The sequence below is a fragment of the Alosa pseudoharengus genome, unplaced genomic scaffold (assembly GCF_046254945.1).
Source record: "Alosa pseudoharengus isolate Yale_2024_CS ecotype anadromous, Long Island Sound unplaced genomic scaffold, YU_APseudo_1.1 YU_APseudo_1.1_scf_20, whole genome shotgun sequence".
Lineage (NCBI taxonomy): Eukaryota > Metazoa > Chordata > Actinopteri > Clupeiformes > Clupeidae > Alosa > Alosa pseudoharengus.
The window spans coordinates 4,984,164-4,999,514 of NW_027468664.1; the positions used below are offsets into that span (position 1 = coordinate 4,984,164).

The 15,351-nt window shown below is 45.6% G+C and overlaps 1 protein-coding gene across 3 annotated transcripts in view; it reads right to left on the minus strand.

Moving 5' to 3' along the window:
- tbc1d22a (TBC1 domain family, member 22a) overlaps positions 1-14,860 on the minus strand; it is a 102,154-nt gene extending 87,294 nt beyond the window's left edge. For all 3 annotated transcript variants that reach the window (XM_076296295.1, XM_076296296.1, XM_076296294.1), the window contains exons 1-5: positions 14,674-14,860; positions 13,484-13,540; positions 11,991-12,448; positions 10,911-11,087; positions 113-183 (exon numbers count right to left, since the gene is read on the minus strand). In XM_076296295.1, the coding sequence (XP_076152410.1) occupies positions 113-183; positions 10,911-11,087; positions 11,991-12,448; positions 13,484-13,540; positions 14,674-14,753 (843 nt within the window). In that variant the 5' untranslated portion in view covers positions 14,754-14,860. The remainder of the gene's footprint in view (positions 1-112; positions 184-10,910; positions 11,088-11,990; positions 12,449-13,483; positions 13,541-14,673) is intronic.
- Between the last annotated feature and the right edge of the window lie 491 nt (positions 14,861-15,351).

Sequence of the window (15,351 nt, forward strand, 5' to 3'; positions counted from 1 at the left end):
ATGAAAATCCTTGAAATCCAAGTAATTAAGACAGCACAAAGTGAAGAGCTGATCTTTGCTTAATGCTTTGAAAGGAAGTGGATAGGAAGCCCCAAACCAATCACATACTTACTGAGAGCAATTTCCACGTGATGGGCCTGACCTGCCGAGGAATCCCAGACCAACTCAACTTCCGCAGTTCCTCTGCAAGGACAAGAGAGAAACAAACAAAAGACAGCACGTTAGGAATGCACACACAACTGACACGCATTTATGAAGAGGGAGGAGCGCTGCAGGACATCCATACGTCTCACACAGAAGAGCGGCCGTTCTCAGCATGGCATTTGCAATGTCAGCATGGCCAAACTAAGTGGCCCCTTCTGCCCTCATGCCTCCACTTAGCCAAGCTGATAGTCCACACCCACAGACGAAGCCCAACGGCACAGTCTCCTAACAAATCCAGTCATCCTGACCTGCTTTACCTCAGCACCCAGCAGATTTGCATTCCTGCATGAGCAGAGAGAGAGAGAGAGCGCAGGAGAGAGAGAGACAGAGAGAGAGAGAAAAGAGAGAGAGCAAGAGAGAGAGAGGGAGGGAGAGAGAGACAGAGAGAGAGAGAAAAAAAGAGAGCAAGAGAGAGAGAGAGGGAGAGAGAGAGAAAGATGGCTATCTGGGGGCTCTGATGTGAATTGTGAATCGGCCTCAGTAAAGGCTGCAGATTGGACTTTTAAATGGGCAGAGATGAGCTCTCCTGGGTCCCTCAAAAACTCTGGATGAGCCCTAATATACAATTGCTCACAAGTCCGAAGTGCACTGACAGCCCTGCCCACACAGAGGAACAGCAATCTCATTCATTAAGGGGGGACTCCTTAGTCGCTGCCGTCAACTGAATAATTATCACTGATTCCATCTGTAAAGAGCAGTTCTCACATCAGCCTGGTTTCTCTGCAGTCAGATGTAAATGAGCAAAATATTTTGCGTCAACAAACCCAGAAAATAAAGAAAGAAAGCAAATGTTTCAATATTGGTGACATGCTGTTTGATATTTGAGGGTGCACAGAGCACAGCAATGTTTGATTGAAGTGTAATTCGCCGGCAAAATTAAACAGAGATTTTTAAAGGGAAGCACAATTTTAAGCAACAATTTTTAAGCAGGTTCATTAGTGTGTCCTCTCACACACACACACACACACACACCAGTTATGAAGGTGAGAACAATCACCTACACCTGAGAAAACAAAACCACAAGACCTACTTTGGGCACGTTGCATTTATTACTTCCAATGACAATTTCCCCAGCTGTGCCTCAAAAGGTCGAGCTTATTAGGCTTTTGCCGGCTCCACACACGACTCCACAACAACCCGCGGCAACAGCCTCTGGGCTGTAATTGTGTATTGTGCCGTCTCCTGTGCTGAGAGAGCAGGGAAACTGATTTGGCTGTAAATTAAGGCATGCAGTGAGAAATAGCGTTGTACATGAAGACAGATGCATCTGACCATGTTCTCTGCAGTTCTTATTTATAGCGCCCAGAGAGAACATTTTCAGAGCGCCAGCAACTCTATTGCTTGACAACGACGAAAAAAGGAAATTATCATTTTTCAGCCAATGAAATAGGAGAAGCCGCATCAATTCCATCTACAGCCAGGAGAAATACATTTCACTAATCAACACAATGCCATGCCTGTACATTTCAAAAAGTTCACACATTCTTGTCGGCCATCCTTTACAAAACCAGCATTAATTCAAGCTGATAATTAGATTACCATGTAGGTACAACATCTCAAGATTGACTTCACCACCTCCAAACCAAAGAGATAAGATTAAGACACAGACAGAAACAGACACGGTGAGAGAGAGACAGTGAGAGAGAGAGAGAGAGAGAGAGTGAGAGAGAGAGAGAGAGAGAGAGAGAGAGAGAGAGAGAGTGAGACAGGAGAGAGTGAGAGAGAGAGAGAGAGAGAGAGAGTGAGACAGTGAGAGAGTGAGAGAGAGAGAGAGAGAGTGAGAGAGTGAGAGAGAGAGAGAGAGAGAGAGAGAGTGAGACAGTGAGAGAGTGAGAGAGAGTGAGAGAGAGAGAGAGAGAGAGAGAGAGAGAGAGAGAGAGAGAGACAGCGAGAGAGTGAGAGAGAGAGAGAGAGAGAGTGACACAGAGAGAGAGAGAGAGAGAGTGAGAGAGAGAGAGAGAGAGAGAGAGAGAGAGACAGTGAGAGAGAGAGAGAGAGTGAGAGAGAGTGAGAGAGAGAGAGAGTGAGAGAGAGAGTGAGAGAGTGAGAGAGTGAGAGAGAGAGAGAGAGAGAGAGAGAGAGAGAGAGAGAGAGAGAGAGAGAGAGAGAGAGAGAGAGAGAGAGAGTGAGAGAGAGAGAGAGAGAGAGAGAGTGAGAGAGAGAGAGAGAGTGAGAGAGTGAGAGAGAGAGAGAGAGAGTGAGAGAGAGAGAGAGAGAGAGAGAGTGTGAGAGAGAGAGAGAGAAGAGAGAGAGAGAGAGAGAGAGAGAGAGTGAGAGAGAGAGAGAGAGAGAGTGAGAGAGAGAGAGAGAGAGAGAGAGAGAGAGAGAAAACAACAGAGTGAGACACACTGAGATAAAAAAGAGCAATACAGTGTGAGAGGAAAAAAAGTGAGCGCATGAGAGAAACACAGAAGAAGAGATAGACAGAGAGGAAACAGGGGGAAGAGAGAGAGAGAGAATGTGTGTGTGTGTTTGTGTGTGTGTGTGTGCGCGTGTGTGCACGAGATCCGAGATATTCGGTACTACACCCATCAAGAAGCAGTAATTTAAAAAGCCCCTCGGCACAGCAGCAGGTAGATAAGCACTGGCGTCCTCAAAGGCAAAGCGCATACGCTTTATTTAGCCCCTCCAGGCTGCAGCACAGCTAACAGGCCTGATGAAGCTGCTTGAAATGGCAGAGCTGATTATTCTCTCGGCTACATGAACACAGACCACTGGCGCCGGGGACTGAACCTCGCGGGTCTCAGCATCCACCGCGTGCACGTCCTCGCAACATTATTAGCAGTCATTAAAGCATCTTATTTGCTTTGAATAGAAGCGCTACTCAACCGAGCGTAGAGCTCGGGGCTACACAGACTCTTTCCTGTGCGGGATAAAGAGGCTCCGTGTCACTCAGAGGGGCTGGTGAGCAGCGGCTATAGGTTGGGGCTGCGCTGCCTCCGAGGGGGAGGATAAGGGGGGAAGATAAGGGGAGGAGAGAAAGGTAGAGGTGCCTGGAGCTCAAACTGACAGACCAGCGGCCGCCTTTTAATGAACACCGGGCTTTACGGTGAAACTTTATAGGGAAAGCACTCAATTCATTACACCCGGAGCCACTCAAGGGTGTCTCTTCTCGGCTCGCACCTTTGAACTCTCATTTGCGCTGTCAGCTGCAGAAATTAGTCAATGAATCTTGTGGCCCGCGCTTAATTAAACTATCTGTTATATTTCCTGCGCCTGGCATTAATCTCACAGCGGGGGGGGGGGGAGAGGCAGACACAAACTTACACTTCCCCCGCACCAGGAGACAGTGACCTCCAGAGCAGGCTCTCCAGCCATCAAACTGGACGCTGAGTGAGAGCCTTTGCGTCATCCAGCCTCAGCGCGCTGATTTTAAAGCAGCAGCTGGAAAAGTTGGAGCTGCCGCCAAGCAGCCCCATACATCACGCGTACGTGTGTGTGTGTGTGTGTGAGAGTGAGAGTGTGCATGTGTGTGTGTGTGTTCACCACCAACCTGCTGGTTAAACTCTCTGGGGGGCTGGTTCCAAAATGCCGAGCAGCACTGCTGACGGAGGGCTTTGAGAGTGAGCCGGCTCGCAGACACTCTACATCTTTGCCAATTACACCACAGCTGAGGAGCGCCGAGCCTCCGTCATCAGCAGCGTCCCATCTCACTGTCACCTCACAGGGACGGGCCCCGAGATCTGATGCCGAGAGAGCCCGCAATCTTTTACACTAAAACCATTTTTATAAAGGGAAAAGAATTCTGCAGCGACGAATATGAACATAAATACACCCCATAAAAGTCTTGGCATAATTAGACATGACGTCTCATTAACGCTGGCTGTCTCACTTCTCAGAGAGGGTGACACTTTCTGAAAAATTATGCTCTTTTAACATGCTATGAAAAAAAGTGGAGCCAGAAAATAAGCTGAAAAGCGTTCGTTGAGACATAGCTGGAGCTAAGTGGAAGGAGGCATCTGAAGGCTTTGCACAATACTCTAGTCAGCTCCGTGCTTGTTCTTTGAGAGCACCCCATCCCCAATTCTTCTTGTGTGTGTGCGCGCCACATCTGAAGAGCCGCAGAGATGTCCTGCACTCACGCCGCGTTTTCTCTGCACGCGGTTAGCCCGTCCCTGCTTTCGTTCTGCAGGAGGAGGATGCAATAATATCTTTTCTGCTGGGAGTGAATGAAGCACAGTCTCCTCTGAATGGAAACAGAGGCAGGCCGAATGCCTAGCACGCGCCCTCAGCAATGTTGAGGCAAACAGCACCACTCAACAAAGAGAACAACAGATCCCTCTGTTTTCCCCCCTTCGCCACATCTCAGACAGTGGCAAGTGGTGTTTATCAGTGCATTATGGGGAGAAAGGCCATGTTTTTATCTTTTTCAAAATAAATAAATAAAACCGAACAAAATAAATAGTTTCACAGAAAAGTCATGAGGAGCTTTTCTTTCCCCTCTGTTTGAAGACTCGGCTGAAGAGAGAAAGAAGCTGGGTGAAAAAAAACACATATGAGGAAGGAGACGCATCCCATTTGTCAAGCCAGAGAGGAGGTGTCAATCATAAGAGCCCAGGTGAGGAGGTGAACTGGAGTGGAAAGGTTCCAGTTGGCAGACAGACGCCATGCACTATCCAAACACCATTCTCACACACACACACACACACACACACACACACACAAGTTCAGGTAGCACACCAGTCAGGGTGAATGCAAGCATACAGAGAGCAAAAAAGAAAAGAAAAGAAAAGAATAAGAACACACACACACACACACACACACACACACACACACACACACACACACACACACACACACACACACACACACACACACACACACACACACACACACACACACACACACACACACACACACACACACACACACACACACACACACACACACACACACACACACACACACACACACACACAAACACACACACACACACACAACACACACACACACACACACACACACACACACACACACACAACACACACACACACACACACACACACACCACACACACACACACACACACACACACACACACACACACACACACACACACACACACACACACACACACACACACACTCTTCAAAGCACTCAGCTGTCACACAGTGAAATGGTATCAGGGACAGGGCTGCACTTCCACAAGCAGCCTGGATCAGGGAAATCATCCAGGGCCAAGCCCTTTTGATCCAGCATTGGATTTGCTCCTCCACTGGCATCTGTTCCTCTTAACACATACATCTCACCTGGGCTGCCTGTCTGTCTGCACGGCTCTTAAGAAAAGTGTCTAGGCAGAGCACTTGGAGAGGCCCCCATTGTGTTGTTGTCACGCGCTATGAGCACCACATGTTGATGTTGTGACATCAGTCTCGATGATCTCCCCATGACCTGCTCTTTAAATTAGACAACAACCCAAAACAGACAAAAAAGGCCAAAAGGTAATGAGCGTTTCATTTTGCCAAACATCTTTACCCGTGGCCGTAAAAGTTTAGAACTTCTGCTTTAAACCCAAGGCAGCGGGTGCAGTTAAGTCAAATAAAGGACAAAGTGACACCAGGCGCGCTCATAAACTAATGGGAGCCTTGTAAAAAGATACTTCTCCGTATTGCCTGATCCTGCTCAGGGGGATGAAATATAGTCCAGGTGGCTGGGGAGGGTACAGTAAGACCCTGTCAGATCCTCTGGGCTGCTGCCGGCTATGTGCAGCCACATTTAATTGATTGCATTATAAATTTCCCCAGTTTTTACTGTGGCGTTGCGTCGTTAACCAGATACAACACTCAGATCAGTGTGACACATTTTCACGTATAACTTCATAAAACTTTCAGATTTAGCCGTAAAAAAAATGAGCGACGAAACTTTCCTCAAACCCCCCGTTAAATGGAACTGTTATTTCGAGGAGGAGGAGGCTAACAGCAAGAAGTTCTATACTGGCTGCAACTTCACAGGGCTGCTGAAGAAGTTCACACACACACACACACACACACACACACACACACACACACACACACACACACACACACACACACACACACACACACACACACACACACACACACACACACACACACACACACACACACACACGCGCAGCTAGCTGGTGGGCAAGTGAGCATGGGCTGATCTCCAGCGCAGTGCTCTAATCACTACCGGCCCCAGCAGCCAACAGTCCCACTGAAGTGGCTCTTCATCAAATGGCCTATGATTACTCCATAGGCATAATGACTGTTTTAGCCAGAGAATGAAAAAAAAAACAGGTCTGTCGTAAGAACTTCCAGTCTTTGACATTCAGCTCACATCTCTGTGAGGATTTGCTTAACCCGACTGATAACTAGAGGCCCTTAGGCTACTGGCAGCCCGTAACTTAATCCAAGTTTTGCTGAAGAGTTTGAGCTACTCTACTGACTTAACTTCAATGGCTTCCTCTAAGTGTGGGATGTTTTATACATGGGCTACCTATTAGAAATGCAGTGCTACCACTGGCATTGAGATGGAGGAGTGGGCCAGCCTGTAATCTTGAACACCCACCCTCTAATCCCATCATTGCCACAGAGAAAATTGCAATGTCACAATAAATACAAAAAAGAACACTCACAATTAAATCCTTGTAATCATATGTTGTTTTTGTATGGTTTTTGAATATTTCTGTGGTTCCTTTTTCTAAAACACAAAACGTAAGATAAATAAACTGCCTACAGAGGGGAGAGATTCGAACGATGGGTAAATCGATCATGCAGATGAAAGCGATCATTAAAAAATGTTACGTTGCATAAGCACAGCATCATTCAGCAGCAGACTCAAAAAGATCAAATTAAGGCAAGGCTGCTGTTAGTCCTGCACAGAATACAGGTCAGGCCGCAGGCCTCAGCTGAGTGGACAGAGCTTGCCACAGGTGGGGGGGAGCATTGGTATTAGGCCAGCAGAGTGCTAGTCATAACAAAACACACATGAATAAAAGATAAAAAGTCTCAAAGTGGCATTTTGAGGCACCACAATAGCTCTGCCACATTAACCACCCCTGGCCTTGGGCGCAGCTATGAGCCATACTCACACATCATTTGAGCTCGTTTTGGTTCACTGTCATCAAGGTCACCTCAACACACACAAACTTGTAAACAAGCTTAAAAGCCCATCTCATGAATATGCAATGTCATCCGTTCACTATACACTGATTAGTCAGACAAATATGGTGACTGCTCAAGCCGCTTATTAAGCATGGCTGTACGCTAGGAGAAAAACTCCCTTAATATTCACCAGTGGCACTAGGATCACAGCTTTCGCTGCGCTTTGGATAGAAAAGCAGTCAATGAAATGGTCATGCAAGTCAGGAAATAGAAACGATCAGCCTCTCTAGGAAGGGCTCAATTTTCCAGAACATTCACGCTGAGGCATCAGCACTTCTGCCATTTTCATACACATGATATTCTTTAAAAAATGCACCCTTGCACACGTCTAAAACACGACAGAATTGAGTAAAATTGAATTAGCCCATCATGCCGGGTCTTGATGTTGACTATTAACTCCAGAATGGTGCCCATAGTAAGCCTATAATATAGTTAAATTGCTGTGTAACAGGATTGTCAGATGAGAAGCAGAGAGATGAGCAGACCCGCAGCTCCCCCAACCGTAGCACTGAAAATGAAAGTCAGACAGACAGACAGAGAGAGAGAGAGAGCGAGAGAGAGAGAGGGAGGGAGGGAGGGAGAGAGAGAGAGAGAGAAAGGGGGAGAGGGGGGGAAGAGAGAGAAGGAAAGAGAAAGAGAGAGAGAGAGAGAGAAAGGGGGAGAGGGGGGAAGAGAGAGAGAGAGAGAGAGAGAGAGAGAAGGAAAGAGAATAAGAGAGAGAGAGAGAGAGAGAGATGGAGGGAGGGAGAGAGAGAGAGCGGGAGGGAGAGAGAGAGAGGGAGAGGGAGAGGGGGGAAAGAGAGAGAGAGAGAGAGAGAGAGAGAGAGAGAGAGAGAGAGAGAGAGAGAGAGAGAGAGGGGGGAAAGAGAGAGAGAGAGAGAAAGAGAGAGAGAGAGGGTAGCTGAGAGAGACAGAGGAGAGAGAGATGAAGAGGGGTGGGGAAGGGGAGCATGCAAAAAAGGAGAAATGGTGAGCAAGGGAGGAACAGAAAATGAAAGAGAAGGGCTTACAAAGAAGTGAGCCTAAATGTGGGATGAGGAGGAGAAGGAAGGGAGAGAGAGAAAGAGAAAAGATGATGGAGAGGCAGAGCAGTGCGTCAAAGGGAAGAGTGAGGGGTAGAAACCCCCAATCAGAACCAGAGTGCATTTCCATGGCAACCCTCCCTGCCGCCATGAAATAATTGCCTGGTCGGATCCTCTTACGTTCTCAAAGAGCAGAGCGTAAAAGCTGACCCAGTGATGACACAGACAGCAGCTCCAAAACTACGCTTTAGCCCTGATATAGAAGATGCCCATTAAAAGAGCCACAGCAGAAAGAAAGCGCTCCGCTGATGAGAGATCGGTTGAGGTGCAGGTCAACCGAAATCAGACCGTCATTCTCCAAACTCCCACATACCCTGTCTGAGTCATTTGGATTTGGACAAGAAGCCATATTGATATGTGCTTGGCAATAGGGGATGGGTTTTGACCAAAAAACATATTTTTGACCAAGTATGAACTCTCCCTCATGCCATCTCCCTGCATGCGGCGATCAGACAAACCATTTCATCCTAAGTTTGCCCCTATTCACAGAGTGAAGAATAACGTCCACTGCCAAATTCGTGTCCAGACACGAGCAATATCACAGCGTTACTTCAAAATACTTTCAGAGTTCACTGCCAAACAAAATGGCATTTGGATCCTGCATATTCTGGCAGCGAGCTCAGAAAAGTTCCAGTTTCGCAACAACACTGTTTCAACTCTGCTTGGACATGATTCAAATTTGAGAAAAATAAGGTTTGGAAGGGGGGCGAAGCACACACAGTCCAGCTCTAAGATTTCACTGATCCCATATCAAAGCAAAAGCCACTGCGTCCTGTCATTGTGGTCCAACACACACAGAGATATAGCAAGAGTGGCCCGCCTCCCTCTTTAGGCGGTCAGACTCCGAGTGTTGTATTTGAACTCAGTAGTGTGCACAGACCTCTCACTGCTTGAGAAGCAGCTGTCCACTGACACACTCAAGATACACCCATGCCAACACAGTTGCATTCTTCTGCATGTTCTCTGATTAGAACACAGCAGCAGTACGCCTAAGCCAAGCCATACCCACTCTTCATCAGGTCAAAATAGGTATTTCCCCCACTGAGAACAGAGAGTGATTGAGGGAAAGGATGCGTATTACATGCATACTGGCAGCCTTTCCTTCTCAGCAGCTCTATGCTGTACTGTGCAAACACTTCCATGGAGAGGATTCCAGGCCGTACACTAGAGGGCAGTGTCTCCCCCGCTTGCCCATCCGGTGGCTGATGCAGTGGGAGCGAGCTGGCTGGCTCTTCCTCCGGTGCTCACCACAGAGGTGATGAATGCGCCATACAGTCCAGGATGCCGTGTCACTGTGGGGGGAACAGGGACATCGACCTCCTCCAAAGGACAACAGCCTGATCCATCTCTGTCACCGGCCCCCTCGTACCGCCTTAATTATGTACACGGAATTACCTTCATATTTCATTCTGGCAGTCCACGTCTGGCTAGTCAGTTTAGATATTTAATAAGGTGACAACAACTAAATTAAGACAAGCCCTGATGGCTGGGCTGTTGTAATGCCAGCTGACAGTTTGAGAATCAGCGTCTGCCAGCGCCCAAGCCCCTCCTCTCTCTCACACACTTATAAATCACTACGGAGACCGGAATACTGATTGAAGTGGGCCTCATGACATCACGCGACAGCGGCCAAGGGAGATGCATGGAGAAAAGTTTTCCCAATCAAGCGCACCTTGGCCAAGACAGCTGCGGTGGCGGTGGCGGCATCACAATGCACTTTAGTTCCAAACTCCCCAGCTCCCCACAGCGCTGCAGTACTCCAATTAGCCATTCAAGCTCAATCACGGAGAACAATACGGAAATGTTCAATACGTTACAAGGGCAGCTAATGGGACAGAACACAATGGAGGCTTGTGCTCAGACTTCTCAGTGTTAAAGTACACGTACACCTTTGTCCTCACGCCTCAAACGCCATTCATTATCAATCTGCTTACATGCTTTTATCTCTGCAGTGCGCCACTGACTGACAGCTCTAGCAGCCAGGGAGGACACATGATTCAAGAGTCCTTGAAACTTTCATGAGCACAGGAAGTTTGAATGACGGAGAAAAGCTTGCAGTTCCCCACACAGCAGCTGTTGATCACTTTAAAAAGATACCATCACTTTACAACACGTACTGTCTGTACGGAGATTTATCAAAGGCATGTTGTTGCACAGATGGAACACTAATGCTGTGATTATTCAAATTTCTTTCCATGTAAAAAAAAAACAAACACCAAGAGGAGAATGCATAATCATGTCCGGCAATGCAACAACAGGGTGTATGACAGGATCTTAATCACTGTGCCTTCTCAGAATGCATTTGATGGCTTTCTGCAATTATATAGCCTGATCAAACCACAACTCTTCAGTGGTAATGTTTAAATTCTCAGCAATGACATGTTCTGACCAGATGCATTTTAGAATATGATATGACAGTCATCAAGCCTGAAATCTGTCAAGTACATCCACACACAATTTCAAACTGTAGGTAAAACATGGGGTAAAGAGGTCTCACCAAGGTCTGTGTTGGGTCCAGCAAGGACTTGCTTGAACTTGTCCAGACGGGAGGCTTCCCTCTCAGTCATGGCCGGGGTGCCGGAGGTGTTCTGGTCAGCTATGCGAGCCACCAGTGGAATCACAGGCCGGTGGGGCAGGGACTGCTGCCGGTGTAGAGACTGCTCACCTGCCAGCTCTGAGCCCCATCACATACACAAACAAACAAACAAACAAACAAACAAACACACAAACAAACACAGCAACAACAGAATGCACAGCATTAACAAATGCCCATGTTCAAGCTGGATCCAGAACTATTTACCCAAACTACCAATCCCGTTAAGTGCAATTACTAAGCCGTAGTTGAGCCAAGGCAAGATAGCCTGCACACCCGGGTCTGAGTACTGCACACCAGTAATGTCCGTTAGCCTGAACGGTGCAGGCTAGCGCAATGAAAGCCTCTCTGTCTGCTATTACCTAATAAGGCCAAACAAGCTGAAGCCTCCACATCAGCAGGCACACAATCAACCATTTGAGACACCAGATCAAAAACAGTTGTTGTTTTGCAGAGATAGATTTTAAGTCCCGTTGTGTAATTTTAAGCCAGCATGATTTAACAAAGCGCATTTGAGAAAGGCAAGTAAATTTCATCTCATGCTCATTACAGAGGCTTGTACCTGACAAATACTTCTGCTCTAAAGCTAGCACACCGGCTGGTGAGGGTGGCTGAATGCTGAGAATGTAGGGGACCTTGAGTAAGAACAGATGGACAGGCACTTTATTATCTGTGCCATCCATCTAACTAACGCTAGCAGAATCGCAGAGCAGCAACAGAAAACAGCCCTCTTCCGTTATGGAGGTGAAGCTGGGGGCATTCATTTTGATTCTGGGAAATAGCAGGAAGGGAAAACACAATATCTTCCCTCCTAGTCAAGGCTCCAAGGAGATAACTGTTAAGGTCAAAACACTTATGTTATCAACCACCAGCCTACTAGCACACTAAGCTTCTTTTACAACAGGAAAAAAAGATGCAATTTCTAGGTTACATACAGTACATGTGAAACTAAAATGGAGACAAGCATCACAGTCAGATACTGACCCTTTGGAGAGCCAATGGGGGCTTCACTGAAGGACTTCACAAGGCGGCTGTCACCATGTGAACCGGCCTCAGAGCTAAAGGACAGCTCGGCGGCGGTCTCGGCTGCTTCTTCATGCTCCCCTTCCTCCTCCTCGCCATCGACCTCCTCAGCGTCCTCCTGAACCACCTCTTCCTCTACCTCTTTGTCCTCTGGCTCAAACACGTCGTCCAGCAGCTGCTGCTGTTGTTGTTGTTGTTGTTGTTGCTGCTCTTGGAGTTTGCTGTGATTCTCAATGACTTTGTTGGCGGTCTCCATGACAACCTCAATGTTCAGGTTCTGGGCTGCCATGGCGAGCAGTTCATCATCGTCATCGCCAACATCCCATGCATCACTGGTGATGCTCTCAAACTCCTGGAAAGTGGTGGCTTTCTTTGGTTTACCTGGTGTCAGTGGTGGCTTGTTTCCAGCTTTGATTAAACTAGGACAGGAGAAAATACGGTCAACAGACTACCGGTTTAACCTCTACCTCTGGAAGAGCAAATTTGAATAGAAATAGCCTTAACAGATTCATGTAATGTTGTATTCTATGTGTATGAATATCCTATGTATGACCATAATCATAGACACTAAGGCAGTAACCAATATTCCTAGTTATGTATACCTGCATTTTTATAGAGTAATGGAGAAAGACAGCAAGAGTTTAAACACACATAATATAAACAACACAAATTCCATCCTTTTCCCTGATCTCTTATAAAGGGATCTTAGAGATTCCAATGCACAAAACCAATTAAATTTGACCTTTTCACAAAGTGCCCCCTGAGTATGAGACACGTTTATTTCTGTGTAAATTAACAGAAAATAGTTCCATTCCAATACAGCTTTCCATAAGGTTCTCCAAACTCAGCAGCACCACATTAAATTGGAAAACAGCAGGAGCACAAAAAACATGTCCAATGCCTTTCGTCTTAAAAAAATACATTAACATAAGAATAGTGAAGTTGGAGCCGCATTGCTTTCCCTGAGACTCTTCCATTACAGGTTGAACACATTCGAACTCCACTGAAAATGAAAAACAACCCTCTATAGACATTACCATGATTGAACATGCGGTCTCTGAACAGAAACCTAATCATGCAGGAAAAGAACTACCACAGAAATGAAAATCCACCAACTGTGACAAAAAACTTAAAAATCCATGCATTAGCCATGCAAAAGCAACTCTCAGATAAGTATTAGTTTTATAAAATAGTATACGCTAAAAATGCATTGTCCTTTTTTGATATAGCCAAGGTACCACACAAATGTGTAAGTCAAGTCCAAATAAACATCAACTGGCATTTTAAATAATTCCTGCCTTCACAAGAAAGCACCGGAGTTGTCTACTAAAAAGTTCAATTTCATTGCATAGACTCCTTAACTACGCTGGAAATTGCCTTTATAGATTTCTGTGTCTGGTATTGATTCATGCTATCAAACGCTGTAATGCATGCACACAATTAAAACATCTTACTTGGCATGAAGGAGAGGGTCAAAGGGAGGATGCTGAGCTCCATACACATGTTGTATGCTGGAATAAAGAGCAGGCGGTCAGTGACTTACTCTTCACATTGAATACTGTTTATTGACTATACGCTTCATATATAGTAAGATGGGGAGTTTGTCATTTCTTGAAGTGTGCTATTTTATTACAAAATTCAAATAGGCTAGATGTTTCAGAAAACAAAGACTGTTTAATCATCTGGAAAAATGCACATGAAAACAGGTTCCGTGATCACCATGTCATACCATCAATAATCATAATTATGAAATGAACTAAGAAGGTGTTTAATGTGGCCAGGGCTGCACGTCGCTGAAGAGTTGCTGCTTAATTGCCAAACTGACTAACGATAAGTTCCATAGACGCCAGTAAATCATAAAGAGCGATCAACAGATACCGTTTTTTTACGGGAAAGACAGACATCTAGTATGTTTACCAACTTCTGTATTTAACAGCTGATAAGGATGGCTGAGCTAGCTAAAACCGGAAACAAATCTCCAATTACTTTTTTAGGGGGAAACTACACATAACGTTCACATTCAAGCAGCTACTCTCCTGTGTAACATACAAAAATTGGGCTGAATCAAATGATATTCTGAAGTCTAAAAGGCACTGCCAATCGTGCAACTCTAGACATGTTGAGTGTAAGTTAGATACCTTCTAAGCTAGATAACTGTTAGTTCGTCATCAAGATAGAAAACAACATTCATTATTCTAATGATGATATGCCACCAACTTCTGGTGTCTTACTTGTGGCGTTAACTGCCCAGTTACCCAACTGACATTAACTAAACGATCCTTAATAGTTCGCAAGACAACACTAAAATTGGTTAATTTACCCATCTTGCTAGCACACAAGAAAGGCAATGATATTAGCTTGATAAATTAACCTAACATGACAAGTAGGCTAACATTAGCTAGATCACGTTAGCTATCAATTATGATGTGATGTCTATGTCAAATATATCAAGCACGAACGAATAATTGATATTAACGTAACGTACGCGTTCAGAGGGGACTGGTGCATTGTTGGTGTTAACATTAAAGACAGACATTTAATGTAACGCTCACCAAAACAACCTAACGTTGGCTTGCTACCAATATGCCCGCTAGCAAGATTGCTAATATGTCGGCTAACTTACTGGCTTGACCACGTCACTTACCTGCCAGGGACCTTTGCTGTGTTCCTTTTCCAGAACTGTTTCTTATTGCCTTCACTTGACATTTTCTTTCTGCTGTTCATTAAGTCATCAATGACAAAAATAAAATTTCAAATACAATGAAAATATGTGTACAGTGTTAAATTACACCTTAGCTTTTCTTCATAAACTCAGAAAGCCGCCATGTTGATTCGGCCGACTCTGAGTAAGTCACTCTATGATTGGTTCTACCAACAACGTCCACCAATCTTCCAATCACAAGTAAGGTCTACAACAAGTAGATAAACAGCGCTTGAGAAGGTACCGACGTAGATAGGAAAAGCCTGTAATGATGCCATGGGGAGAACCATGCCACCGTGGACACATGGAAGCAAATCTCACTTGAGCATTATTTCCTGTAGTCAAAAATTCACAATTGAACTATGCTCACTGCTGCCAGCTGATTTGACAACTACCATTTACAGCAAGATATTACAAGTATTTACCAGCAAGATATTTGATCTTTTCAACTGATGATGAGAAATGGAATGAAAAAGTTCATGGCAGACAAGGGCAGCAGCGACATAAACGACACATGCACTGGATTGTTTTAATCCATACACCGTGGTACACCAAAAATACTGCAGGTTCTTTAATATTCCAGTGGATGAGTGTTTTCACAAAAGAAGACTGCCATGGATA